General features: G+C 45.6%; 1 protein-coding gene across 3 annotated transcripts in view; it reads right to left on the reverse strand.

The window, feature by feature from the left end:
* TENM4 (teneurin transmembrane protein 4) overlaps positions 1 to 13,289 on the reverse strand; it is a 375,996-nt gene that overhangs the window by 274,088 nt on the left and 88,619 nt on the right. For 2 of the 3 annotated variants that reach the window (XM_054576339.1, XM_054576338.1), the window contains exon 3: positions 5,659 to 5,868. The exons of the other annotated variant lie outside the window; for it this stretch is intronic. In XM_054576339.1, the coding sequence (XP_054432314.1) occupies positions 5,659 to 5,868 (210 nt within the window). The remainder of the gene's footprint in view (positions 1 to 5,658; positions 5,869 to 13,289) is intronic. 3 annotated transcript variants of the gene reach the window in all.

Here is a 13,289-nt window from a genome sequence, read left to right on the forward strand (position 1 = left end):
TACATTAATTCAGAATGTGACCTGTTTATTTTGTAAGGTCAGGAAGAAGCTTTACCTCCTATAAAGCCAATGTGGCAATTAAATTAGAGTTACCAGAGTTTGCCTGAGGTAATGTATCAAAAAGGGCTGTGTAAACTGTACAGAAACAGAGGTGAACCCAGTGTGGTTGTCCCCACTGCCCCCAATTATGGGGGCGTAATCTCCTGTCCCTGGTGGGAGGCCACAGGTGAGGGCTTTTCTAGTTGGGGGCGGTACCTGGTAAGATAGAAAGCGACTGGAGTCTGGGGCCAGGCTGTGAATCTTGACTCTGCACTTGGGCAAACTGCTTCATCTCTGTGAGTCTCTGCAGTTACAACATGTGTGTGGCTCATTGCACTGTTCCCAGGGGTGTGGTTGTGTGGGAAGGGGCTGGTGGGAAGGAAGACGAGAAAAAAACCAATATTTTTTTCAATTTCGATTTTAGCACCAACAGGTGCTGAGCACTGAAAATAGAGCTGTGGACAAAACCTACCTCAAGGAACTTGGAGTGGAATGAGGAAACCAGACATAGGAATAATTGGGTCTCTAGACTATTAGGGGAGTCTGTATAGAAGGCAGCAGGGTATCAAAAAAACGGGTCCATACACCCTAGCGCCTGAAAGGTTCCCTCAGAACTCAGAGTTGCTGAGTTCTAGACTTTGGAGAATGAAGTACTTGGCCTTTACTCTCCTGAATTCCCAGGCCTATGAGCCAGCCAGCTTGCTGGCGAGGTCCCACATCTATAGCAGAGAACACCTGGCCTTTCCAAACAGTCTCAATGGATAAACAACAGGCACTTCTATACAGCTTCCCAGTTAGCAACTTGCACCTGTATTATGCCTTTTAGTTATCAAGTTATCTAGTTGTCTCTACAACCATGGGCAAGTCATAAACTGTTCTGAGGCCCAATATTCCCTATTTTTAAAAAGCACAATTCAGGATCACCATTCATTAGCCACTGTCCTAAAAATCTAAGACAATGTTTTATCAAAACTCTTTTGCTGGGAAAACCCGACCTCACTGAAATGAGGCTCAGTCTTAGAATGATCATACGTTTCACTGCAGAAATATTAATGTTTGATTACCATGGATCATCCCAGCACTCTCGGGATTTTAGGAAGAATACAGTATATGTATACTATGTCCCTTCTTACATCACAATGTTTCTGAATTTTGAAAAGCTTCTGACTCCAAGAGTTTCTCTGAAGGGATTTTGGCCCCATAAATTAGATATCTATTCTATAGAGTCTCTTTGCTTAGAATGTCCTTTACCCCTCATTTGTGGTGAAAACATTGAAAATATTTCAAATGTCATCATGAATGAATGAATAAAGGAAGAAATCGATTTATTTTTTTTTAAACTAGGAGTTAGGTGCTTCCCTATGTGGCTGGTATAAGAATTTATTGACTAACAGGAGTCTGTTGATGCAAGAGTTGATAGCGTTGCCTGAAAACTTCACACACACCAGTTGGGTCCCTTTACTCTGGAACTCAGGGTACACACAGACCCCATACCTGCAGCTGGCATGCAACAATGGAAACAGGCTCCATGAAATTTCCAGTGAAAGGAGACAAAAATCTCACTGGACCTCAGCAGTAGGAAAAAGGCACAATTTTGCCTTCAGATTTCACAGACTGACTTAAAAGGACCCTCGCAGACTGAATCTGGATTGGTTCTAAATTAAGTTGAATTTGTAGTTTTGTTTTAAGAGCACACTTTTTGGAAGCAGCTTGCATGCATAGCAGTGTTTCCCATTTAGAAAGAAAAATAAACATTCCTCCATTGGATTGGAAGTCAAAACAATAAGCCCAGCAGCTTAAGACCTGAGAAAGTCAATGAAACTGCCAAAGAACGGTGATGCTGAGCAGTGTGACCAGCTTGAGAAATCAGTAGCAGAAGCAGGAAGGCCCAGTGCTGGGAGAGAAAAAAGCTCTCTCATGAAGCAGCATCAAAATTTAGTGTCCAAGTCACCTGGTCTGATTTGAAAATCCTACAGTACTCACAAAAACACAATGTAAGTATTCCACTCCATGGTATCAGACAGATCTGGGGTTCAATTCCAGATCTATCACTTAGACAGAGTGTGATTTAGGGGAAGTTACTTAACCTCTCTGGGCCTCTATTATTTTAATGAGACTAAAAATGGCTATGCCACAAAGTAAACAAGAAATTTAATGAGATTCAATGAACTAAAACACCTCTGACATAAGTGCTTCCTAAAGGCTTGTGGAGTGAGTAACAGGAATCCAACTACTTGGAACTCTTTTAAAATTAGCTTTTTTAACATTTCTCATTTTTGAAATTTCTCTTATCTTCTCCAGCCTCCTACTAAAGAGAAATAACAAGATCTGGTACTGGAAACAGAACAAAACAAATCAAAAAAGAAAAGTAAATAAAAAGAACATAGGGGTTCTGGAATCAAGTAGGCTTGGGTTTGCATCTCTGCCATACCCCTTAAGAGCGATGGAGATACGAGCAAGTCATGGGCCCACTGATTAATGCAGATGAATGGGAGCTCAAACAAGGTAATGTAAATAAAGAAAAGACACACACAGAAGGTGCTGATTACACATAGATTCTCCCAGCCACCCCTTCCTCACCTAGGCTTTGAGAAACTGATAGCTTTTTCTGAGCTATTTATTCCCTGACCCTCTTCAATATTAACCCTCACGTTTTTAAAGTCCTTTCGCTTTAGAATTTAGATTAGAACAATTCATGGAAGGTTTAATATTTATTCTGTAAAGTTTCTATGGGGTAGGGACAAATACCTACTTAATCCTAACCACTTCCTTAGCTTTTCAACTGTGACTAGTTGGTATTTTAGTGAAATCTTTCTTTATATATATCAGTGATTTCTAGATGGTTATCCTTGGGGGTGGATTAGAGTTCTGATGACAGAAAGACCTACTTCCCCTGTTTTCTTTTCCGCAGGGACAATGAGCAGTTCTGTAATGCCCCGCGTGTTCTCCTTGCACTTTCCAGGGGGATTTTAGCAGGGTGGTTCTGAGGCATCGCAGACCTGGAATCGCAGCCTTGGGCTGGAGTTGACACAGCTGTTGGCAGAAGGCCTCTCTGGAGCCGCTGGAGAGCACAGCCGCAGCTCCCAGAAGACTGGTTCCCAGGGGGCCAGCCCTGTTCGTGCGCAGGGCAGGGCGCTGAGTCAGCTCCCTCCACAGGAAACCCATCATTTTCACCTTTTAGGAGCCAGAGGGGCCGCCTTTGTCATTGAAAGTGCATTCTGCAGGAGGTCTCAGGAGAAGCAGGCCTCTAGAGCAATCGATCCATTTAGGATGGCCTCTTCTAAGGCCTTAAATTAATGGGAGAGGGTGGGGGTGTGAATATAGGGAAGGGAGATAAGGAAGTTCACCACCTTGAGCATTTTTAAACTCCACAGCAACCTTGATAAGTTTCCCTGCTCCACTTACGGAGCAACTGGTGTTCTGAAAAGTTAGGTACTTTACCCAGGGTCGCATATCTGGGACCCAACTCCAGAAAGTTTGCCTCCATGGCCTTTGCTTTCTTCCACATTGTGGTTCTCCCATAGTTTGTGCGGCTCGCTCATTCATTCATTAATTCATTCATTCAGTTAACACTACATAAAAATCATCTATAGGGCCATGCACCAAACTGTTAAAAGTGGTTATTTCTGAAAGGAAAGATTACAGAGAATTTCACTTTTTAACTTTCTGTGTTGTTTGAATGTTAACCAGCACTGTTACTTTTATAATTGATAAAAACAATAAAGACGATCCCATTAAAATAATTTCCCATTATTTTTCATGGGAAAAAAATTAACCTAAAACATTTGCTGGACCCGCTATGTAGCAAGGCCCACTCATCTTCACTTGCTACACTGGGTACATGCCAGTCCCAGTGGGTTCTTCAGCCTATAGGAGACCCCTCGGTTTGCGTTCAGGGACAGGAAGGTAGCAGGCAGGGTCCAGGTGTGGGGTGAGACTCACGGGCGTCTCATGACCCCCCAACCCCAGAGCAGCAGAGCACTAAGGACACAGGCTCTCCCTTCAGGCAGGGAACACATGCATTGCCAACCGCAGTGGCACATTCGGAGCAAGGCCCCAGGGAAGAAATCCAAAGAGTCTCCAGGTCCTCTGGGGAGCAGGGGCACAGAGGGGCATAACTAAGCAGAAAGCTGTAAGCCGAAGTCCTCCTATCTTCCCTGCACATTAGTAATGCAATAGTGTCATTAATTTGCTGCAGGACTTACAACAAAGTGATTGCTCTTGTTCAGTTAATCAGCAAAGTGGGAGATAACAGATTTTAATCTCCTTCCTTCTCTTTTACCTGCAAGGCTTACTTACTCAGAAATGAAGAATGAATCTTTATCTATTTCTCTCTCTCTCTCTCTATCCCCCACCCCCATATAAGCTTAAGAAGGCTACAGGCAGGGACACCTCAGTCAGCACCACGTGACACTCATCAAATCAGAGTACCTTAGAGATTCCTCCATCATTGGCAACTGAGGAAACTGAGACCTAGAGAGGGACGGCGATTTGCGGAGGAAATTGCCAGTGAACCACAGAGCTGGGACTGAACCACAGTTTCCTCCCTCCCAGCCCAGGGTTCCTGTTTCTGTGCATAACTTGAAACATGAGCAGCTAAAAGGTTCAAAGGAGACATGACACCCAACCACCAAAAGGGCAACACCTTCAGGGAGCACAGGGAAAAGGTCCTGGAGGATAGGTGGGCTTTTGGGCAAAGAGAACGCAGGGCCTGATATCCTGCCAGAAGAGAACCATCAAGGCCAAAGAGCACTCTAACTTTCAAAGGGAACAGAGGCTGTGTATGTCCCCTCTTGGAGGCCTGAATCCCCTGCAGGGCATACTTATAAAGAAGCTGACTGGCCCCTGCTGGACAGAGTGGGCAAGCGCCTGGCCCCAGGTCGCACAGCACCCGATCAGCCTGGAGGTCCCCACCTTCCTCCCAGCCCTCTTACTGATTCTCCTTCAGAGAGTCCTAGCAGGGCTCAGAAGAAGAGCGCTTATTACGGGCACATGGATGCTTAAGCCCAGTGGCTCTCTCTGCAGCCAGCATTCAGCCCTGCAGCGGCTTGGCACTTCAGGGCCCTCTGTCTCTGTGCAGTGTGGAACCCCAAAACTTTCAAAGCCAGCCTTGAATCCAAGTAGTACCCTTCCCCTCATCTTTCTCACGGTTAACTGGGACACTACAATACCAGCTTGTTAGGCAGGGCTGTGAGGAGGATCCAACGAAGCAACAAATGGCAGGGCTGGCACAGTCCCAGGCACATAGTAGGCAGTCAACTGGTGCTATTTGAGTTTTAACCTCCTTCTTTTTCTATGTCCATCTTTGTCTGTATCTTTCCTGCCTCCGTCTCCACCTGATGTTTCTGTCTCCTTGTGTCTGTCTGTGCATCTCTGTCCATGCAGCTCTGTCCACATCTGTAATGCGGTTGGGGACAGCAGCTCCCCAACCCGCGCGCACCCCAGCCAGGCAAGAGCCGGGCTGCCCGAGCTGCGGAGCCGCGCCAGGCCCCCAACAACCCCGAGAGCCCCATGCACCAGGCCCTTCCACCCCTGCAAGCGGCTCGAGCAGGCACATTAATCAGCATCACCAACCAAAGGGGGGAAGAACACAAAAGTTTGGAAGAAAGAGGGACTTACCGTTCGCTGCGACCCCCAGGCTGGCGGAGCCACTTTTAACTAAGAATGAATTAGGGACAAACTCTTCCTCAGAGTCTGAGTCCGGGGTTGGCTGGGCCACACCGTTGCCTAGCAACCGCCTCTGGCTCTCATTGGCCGGAGGGGAGGGGGGCGGGGAGGGGGACTGCTCAATAGGGGTTGATGAAGCGGATGAACAATGCAAGGGAGCACCTGCGAACCACAAAGACAAACACAGACAGAAAAAAATAATGAAAATTGGTTTTGAGGCACGCGGGGATGGGGAGGGGGCAAAATAAAACACTCATCAACGGGGGGGTTGGGGGGCTCGCAACAGTGGTCGATCTACTGCACAACATGGCCAGGGGCGGGGCTGATGCCGCTGAGAAAGAAAGTTAGTGCAAACTCCTTCTGAAGAGGAGGGGCCTCGGTGCAGAGAAGTCTGCAAGGTTTGGAGAGAGGGCACCCTCGAAAACACAGGGGAGCCCTTCCTGCTTTGCCTGTTCTCTAAGAGAGGCCCGAGAACCTGGGGTCTAGTCCTGGCGCGCCTTGTTACCTATCAAACAGCTGCCCTGAACCTCACGCTGAACCTCGCGCCCAACCTCGGTGGCCTCACTGGTAAATGAGCAGCCGCACTGGGTGATCGCAGAGTCCCTGCGAACTGGCCATTCTGTAATGTCAGGAAACTGAAATGATGTTCTTACTAGCGAGATTGTAATCGGACAAGCCTGGGACAGGTTCTGGGCCTCATAAAAGGTAGAAGGAACTGGAGAGAGTGATCCAGGGCCTCCCTCCACCACTGAAATTCTAGGATTTCAACATTCTAATGTTTTACTTTTCTAAGAATCTAACATTTTGAGATTCTTAAATCCTGGCACTCTCTGCAAACTCCTTGAAAGCAATGACTTTAGCGGTCTTCTTCACTTCTCTATCCCCAGAATCTAGCATAGTACCTGGCACATACTAGGCACTAAACATTTGCTGAATAGGTGAAATCCAGGGGTCTAACGTATTAGGATCCTTAAATTCTGATAGTCTCCGATGAAACAATTCTATGACTTTAGGACACTAATATTCAGAGCGTTCCATGATGCACTCAGTCAGTAAGTGCAACGCCAAGTTTCTAACATGTCAGGAGTCTATGATTCTAAAGTCCTAGCTTTCTTTAAGTTCTGTGAGCACACTCCCAACTCTTCAGAAGGAGATGGTGGAAGCCTGGGACGAGACTTTCAAGATGGGACAATTTACAGTCCTCTCAGAGGCTGGCCTTCAGATGTGTGCAGTACATCATCTACACGCGAGGGAACATCATAAGCACAGACATATAAAAGTTTACAGTACAAGACATTGCACCCACACAACAGCAAGGGCTGCTTCTTTTCTCTCACCTTGACTGATAGAAATTTTAAAACATAGTCAGATCCATCCAGTTTTAGAAAAAGATCGAATATTAGGAAACATATTGCAGCCCGGACATGTGATCCTAAGATTTGAAGGGGCTCTCAAAGGGGGAGGTGGCGCAGAGACCTGTTGATGGTTGAAATTTTTAAAAAATGCTAAAAATTAAAAAAAAAAATTTTTTTTTGTAGTCTTTCCACCAAGAGAAGCCCACTCATAGTCACCAAATCCTGCAGGATTTCGCAGGCTCCGTGACTCTTACGACAACCACATGCAGCATTTTATAGAGTTGCTGTGTATACCGTTCGGCTGGCTCATATTAGAAGTTCAGTGAGAGCGACCGATCGAGGCAGCACGGATCAGTGACCATGGTCCAACCCCTGTGTGGCTTCCCCCTCTGTTTTAGTTTCTTTACCTAAAAATCTGAGCTGTGAGTCACCTTAAGATCCCCCAAACCAGTGTTTCCACTTCTCCTTGAGAGACCCTTCCCTGGCATGTCACTCTAGGGGTAATCATTCTTCTCTGTCCCCTTGTCTTCAGTTCTGACATCATGTTTGCCCTGTTGTGTTTGTAGTTATCTGTAGCTGTTTCACATGTTAACAGTATATATGGCACGTTCTGGGGGCACAGTACCTTCTTGGAGTGGGCTGTGGAGAGCAACAGAATTGGGGTGTGCATATCATGACCCAGCCTCCTATTAGCTCTATGATTCTGGGAAAATGACTTCCAGTTCCTCATTTGTAAGCTGGCTACCCTTCCCCCTTTGTACAGATGTTGTGAGGACTACAGATACTAAATCTGAGCCCACGGTATGCATGAGGAAGCAAGAGCCCTGGGTCAGTACTCACCAAATGTTGATTAAATTGAACGAAACCACCCCATGGAGAAACCCATTCATGATTGGTCCCAGTTTTGGAAAGATTTTGTCGACCAGGCTGCATTTATTAAGTAAATAGACTTTAATTTCCTCATCTTTTATTAACCAAAGACATTTTATAATCTCCAATCAGAGGTTCTGATGAGCTTGAGATAACCAGTACCACACCACATTGAGTTGTTACAATTTTAGACAAAAGTTAAGAAATATGATATGTTGTTTCAGGGTATTTGTTACAGCCTCTTCCTGAGTAAATCTGTCAAACTTTACCGAAATAAATAGTTCCAGAACTAAGTAAATTGTTCCATTACAGACTTCAGAGACCCTGGGCTGAGAATAGCACAATGCCCTCCCAGGCCTCCTGCCTGTTTCTTCTCCCTTCCACCCAGTCACCTCAAAATCATCCAAACTAGTGTTTCCAAATCATTGCGGTTCTACAGGATTGCTCTGACTATACCTAACCCAACACACAAAGCACCTACCAGGTGCCCGGCCCTTTAGTAAGTACCCAATAACTCAGGAGGTTTCTGTGAAGTACAATGCTATTAGAAACATGTTAATTCCCTCCCTCTTATTCATCAGCATCTACAAAAGCAGTGCAGAGTCATATGAAAAATACAGTGGTATTAAGAGATACTACATTTGACTTTTTTAATTTATAAAGTTTTATTTTTTTCTGTGTTAAATCTTAGGAACTGTGGACATTTGATGTTTTTTAAAATCTTCACCTGAGGATATGTTTATTGAAATTTAGAGACAGAGGAAAGGGAGGAGTGAGACAGAGAAAAAAAAGAAAGAAAGAAGGGAAGGAAGGAAGGAAGGAAGGAAGGAAGGAAGGAAGGAAGGAAGGAAGGAAGGAAGATTGATTGGTTGTCTCCCTCATGTGTCCCGACTGAGGATTGAACCCGCAACCTAGGTATGTGCCCTGACCAGGAATCAAACCCCAAACTTTAGTGTATGAGATGACACTCCAACCAACTGAACCACCCAGCCAGGGCAATATTTGATTTTTAATTACACTACTTGCTAGCTCAGTACACGTGAACTTAGGCAAATTACTTCACCCTTGTGTTTCAATTTCCTCATCTATACAATGGAGATAAAAAAAATAAAAGAACATCTACTTCACAGCGTTGCACTGAAGATTAAAGGAGTTAAAACAGGTAACATGTTGAGAATAGTGTGACAGCCAATAAACACCTAATAAAGGTTAGATATCACGATGCGTAAATATATGTATATAAAGCGAGGGCACTGGTTTTCTTCATCTTTTCTTTTTTATAAGTGCAGCGCATGATTGCAAAAGTATGGGAAACACTGTTTCATTCCGCAAACATTTCCTAAGCATCCACTGATCTAGCGAGAAGGTGAGAGTGACACACACAGTGAGAGAGGCTCAGCCCCAAAGGATCTGGTGGGAGCGGAGGGAGAGGGTCCCTTGGAGCTCTGAGCAGGGCAGTGGTGGGACCTTTCAGAACAGAAGATGGCCCAGTGCAATAGAGGATGGAAGGCAAGGGCTCATTTCAGCAGGAGGAAATGGAAAGGCTTTCTGGAGCCATAGAGGATTCCAATGGGAAGAGATGGAGGCATAAGCATCCATCACAGAAGGATGAGCACCCACGCACCTGGCTTCAAGTTCTCTCATCCTGTCATCTTTTACCTGGTCTCTGGCACCCCCCGCCCATCCCTTATTTCTCAAGTATCATGTATTAGTTACCAGTAACTTCCCACCAAACCTACTGAGATATGCCAGCCTGCTCTTATTTCCAGAAATTCCCTGCTTTCTCTTTTGCCCACGTTTGCTGAGTTGCACAACTCTAGGGCACATTGAATCCTCTGAATGACACCCCTCGGAGCACAGCTACAAAATTTTGCCCGAGGTTTTGCACATGCTCTTCCTTCTCCCTGAGCATTTCCTTTCATCTTCCCTTTACTTCATTATTACCACCCTGTGTGTCTCACTAGATCCCACTCATTCTTCAGGCTTAACCTCATGGTCACCTCCCCCAGGAAGGATTCCCTGATGCCTTTCTGGTGCTCCCACAGGTCCCTGTACTTTCCCTGTTGCAACACTTGCTATACTGCAGTGTTTATTTGTCTGTATCCACCCACTAGCCTGCCCGGCTTGCCCACTACCCTCTTCCCCAGGGCCTAGCACAGTGTCTGGTACACTGAAAGCATTGGTTAATATTGGTTAAATGAAGAAAGGGAGGTGGGAAGGAAGGAGAGTGCTAGGGTTATGGAACAAAAGGTCTATGTAAAGGGAAGAGTGAGAAATGAGTCTCTGAACAGTAGATATAGGGTTTGAACACAAGGAGAAAGAAATCAGACCTTACCTGGGGAGTTGTGGAAATTTTTACTTGTTTACTTTTTATTTTTTAGAGAGAGGGAGGGAGGGATGGAAAGAGGGAGGAAGGGTGGAGAGAGAGAGATTGATTGATTGATTGATTTGTTGTTCCACTTATTGATGCACTCACTGGTTGCTTCTTGTATGTGCCTCTGACCAGGGATTGGACCCTCGATCTTTGCCTACCAGGATGACACTTTAACCGACTGAGCTGCTGGGTGAGGGCGAGTTGTAGAAATATTTTAAAGGCAGGAACCCGTGCTTTAGAGGGGTCTGCTTTTTAAATTTGAGGCATCTGCTCAGCCACCCAGATCTCCTTTCTAATTGGCTTAGCTCAGCCAGGATGCTTGCCTTCTGGGTGCGGCCCAGACGCATGTTCATTTAGGTAAACAAGGGTGCCAATGCCATGAGATGACGAAATTGGAATTTAGGGCTGCCTTCCCATGTGTCCTGGTCATCAGCTGAAGGGTGCCTGGTATTAGTGAATTTTCCATTGGTCATGGTAAAAAAGAGACAAGATGATTGAAGTGAATCTCCCTACATGAAATGAACATCTCACCCCAACAAGTAGGGGGCCAGTGAAGGGTGAGGGGAGCCATCCAAGTCTCTTAGGTGTTCCCTGTGAGCCCAGCTCCAAGTAGACAAGGATGGAGAAAGAAAGCAACAAAGTGACAAGTGCAGACACTCATATGGTTGGGGCAGAGCGGGGTCAGAAACATTTGCAGAGCTCCTCTTGGAGGCCAGGAACTTGGCCAGGTGGTTTACAAGATCTTTTCCTCACAGAAAACCTATGATGAGGGAAATTCACCCCCATTTTCAGGGTCAAAAAATTGGAGGCTTAGAAAAGTCAAGGAATCTGTCACAAGATCTGGAGAAGAACCTATAACTGCAATGCTGTTTCCACCAAGTGATGTAAACTAAATTGATCAGCCCTGGTTTGGAGTAGAAAAAGGGAGACTCCTTTCCATCCACTCAAACACATCTGAAGAGGAAAGGCCACCACAGACCTCTTATCACATAAACCAGGGCTCAAAGCTCAGTTTCACATTGGGTATACGGATGACCTTGGGTAAGTCACTTACCAGTTTTTTCCTTTGAAAAATGGAGTGCTAATACCCACTGCAAAGAGTTGCTCATGGACTGATCATGTGATGCTCGTATGAACCTCGGCAGTCTCATTGGAAGAGCTCAAACAACACAGATTCCCTCTGCCCTCCCTCCAGCTGTAGGTCTTTCATAGCAAGAAGGGGGTGGTTTGGGGACTAGACAATTACAGATTTACAAGCCTGGTGACACGTTTATTAATGTGTATTATTTGTTGAGGTCATAAAAAGAAGGAAAGTGTTAGGGAGGCAGTTGTGCTAGATGAAAAGAACGTGTAGCTAGGGAGTCCTGAGCTCGGCCTTCGTGTGATTCCATGGTAGCTTTCCTTAGCATCTGAAATGCAGCTTATGATGAGGGCACGCTGGTTCTCAAGGATGAACCTTCCAGCATTCTGGATTCTGGGTACGTCTTTGGGATATGCCACAGGACTAAATTGTGAAGGGCTAGCTGATGAACAAGTTTATTACTGTATCAAAGAATGAAAGCCCATTAATGAAATGCACTTTTTAAAAAACACTTTTCTCTGCAGTCTGAGAAATCCATCTAAACGCCCAAACAGAATCTTACTGATCTATATTAAACCCCACGTAGGCTACAGTACTGAAAAGCCTGGCCTGCTTACACAGGTGGGAAGCATGAGTCCCTATCTGTAAAATCAGAACTCCTGCTGTGTGCTGTAGGGAGAGCACTTTCTTCCCAGCCAGTTCCCTGGATATTTATTGCAAGAGACTCCTAATAACCTTTCACCTGGCAGCCCTGCATTTTAGAAACCAGTATGTAAAATGTTTTACATAATGCCCAGTACACAGCAATTAATCAATAAAAGACACCAGGGGGATGGGGCGGAGGGGGGGGAGGCTGTATGGGGGTGCGGTGGATGGGAGGGGGATGGGGAGCCCAGCAGGGAATGAAACAAAACCCTTAGACCCACACAGGTTCCTCATCTCGATGGAACCCTGGGCGGATGGGTTCAGCCTTCCTGTGAAGGCCAGCTGCGTTTCATCTCCTCAGTCTCCTTTCTGGAAATACTCTAGTCCCTCCACTTAAAACCAGACACATTCCTCCTCTTTTCATGCATCAACTTCATACCTATTTCCTCTTAATGAGGACTTAATTGAACTAGTAAAATCTTAGTCCAGAACAGAGCATGGGGCATTGAGGAAAATGGGGAACTCCTCCTAGAATGAAGGTCTGCCGATGCCGGAAGACCAGGAGCTCCCCTGCAGTGGTGCTCTGGACTCCAGAGAGCGATGCGCACCTCGACTGCTTAAACAACCTCGCCTGCCCAGCCGGAACCACAGGCTGCTCTGCTCCTCCCTGTGCCCTCAGCTCAGAAAAGGGTGGCAGAACGGATTCCTCCCGTTATCTGAAATGAATTGAAATCCACTGATGCGAAGCATTTTAAAGTGCTAGAAACCTGTAACTAGAGAGCTAGAGGGACCGGACATTCTGGGTTATCAGTGACAGCCCCAGTTTACATCTGTTATCCTGCATTACTTTGTAATAGTGCCCTACTTTTATTCTAAAAATGTCCTCATTTGGACAACTAATTATAGGGCCACCCCATTTGGGGGCAGTATAGATTCAGCTCCACGTCAGAGGCTGTAGTCTGCTGCAATAGATGAGGGGTCAGGAGATCTGAGTGCAAGTCAGCAATATGCTGTGGGGTTATGGGCAAGTCCTCTGACCTCTCTATGCCTCAAATGCCCCATCAGGCAGTTACACTACAACACTGAGGTTCTTTTGTGGTCCAACTTTCTATAAGATAGGAGTTACCGTAGTCCACATCTCAGGGGGCTCTTTGGAGGAATAAAGGAGATTATAAAAAAAATACAGTTTAAAAATGATTTCAGTTACAATGGAAAGTCAGACTCCTTCAGCATAGTAAATGCTCATAAAACATTTATA

This window comes from Pteronotus mesoamericanus, unplaced genomic scaffold (assembly GCF_021234165.1).
Source record: "Pteronotus mesoamericanus isolate MK-2021 breed Mesoamerican mustached bat unplaced genomic scaffold, CSHL_Meso_final contig_33, whole genome shotgun sequence".
NCBI lineage: Eukaryota > Metazoa > Chordata > Mammalia > Chiroptera > Mormoopidae > Pteronotus > Pteronotus mesoamericanus.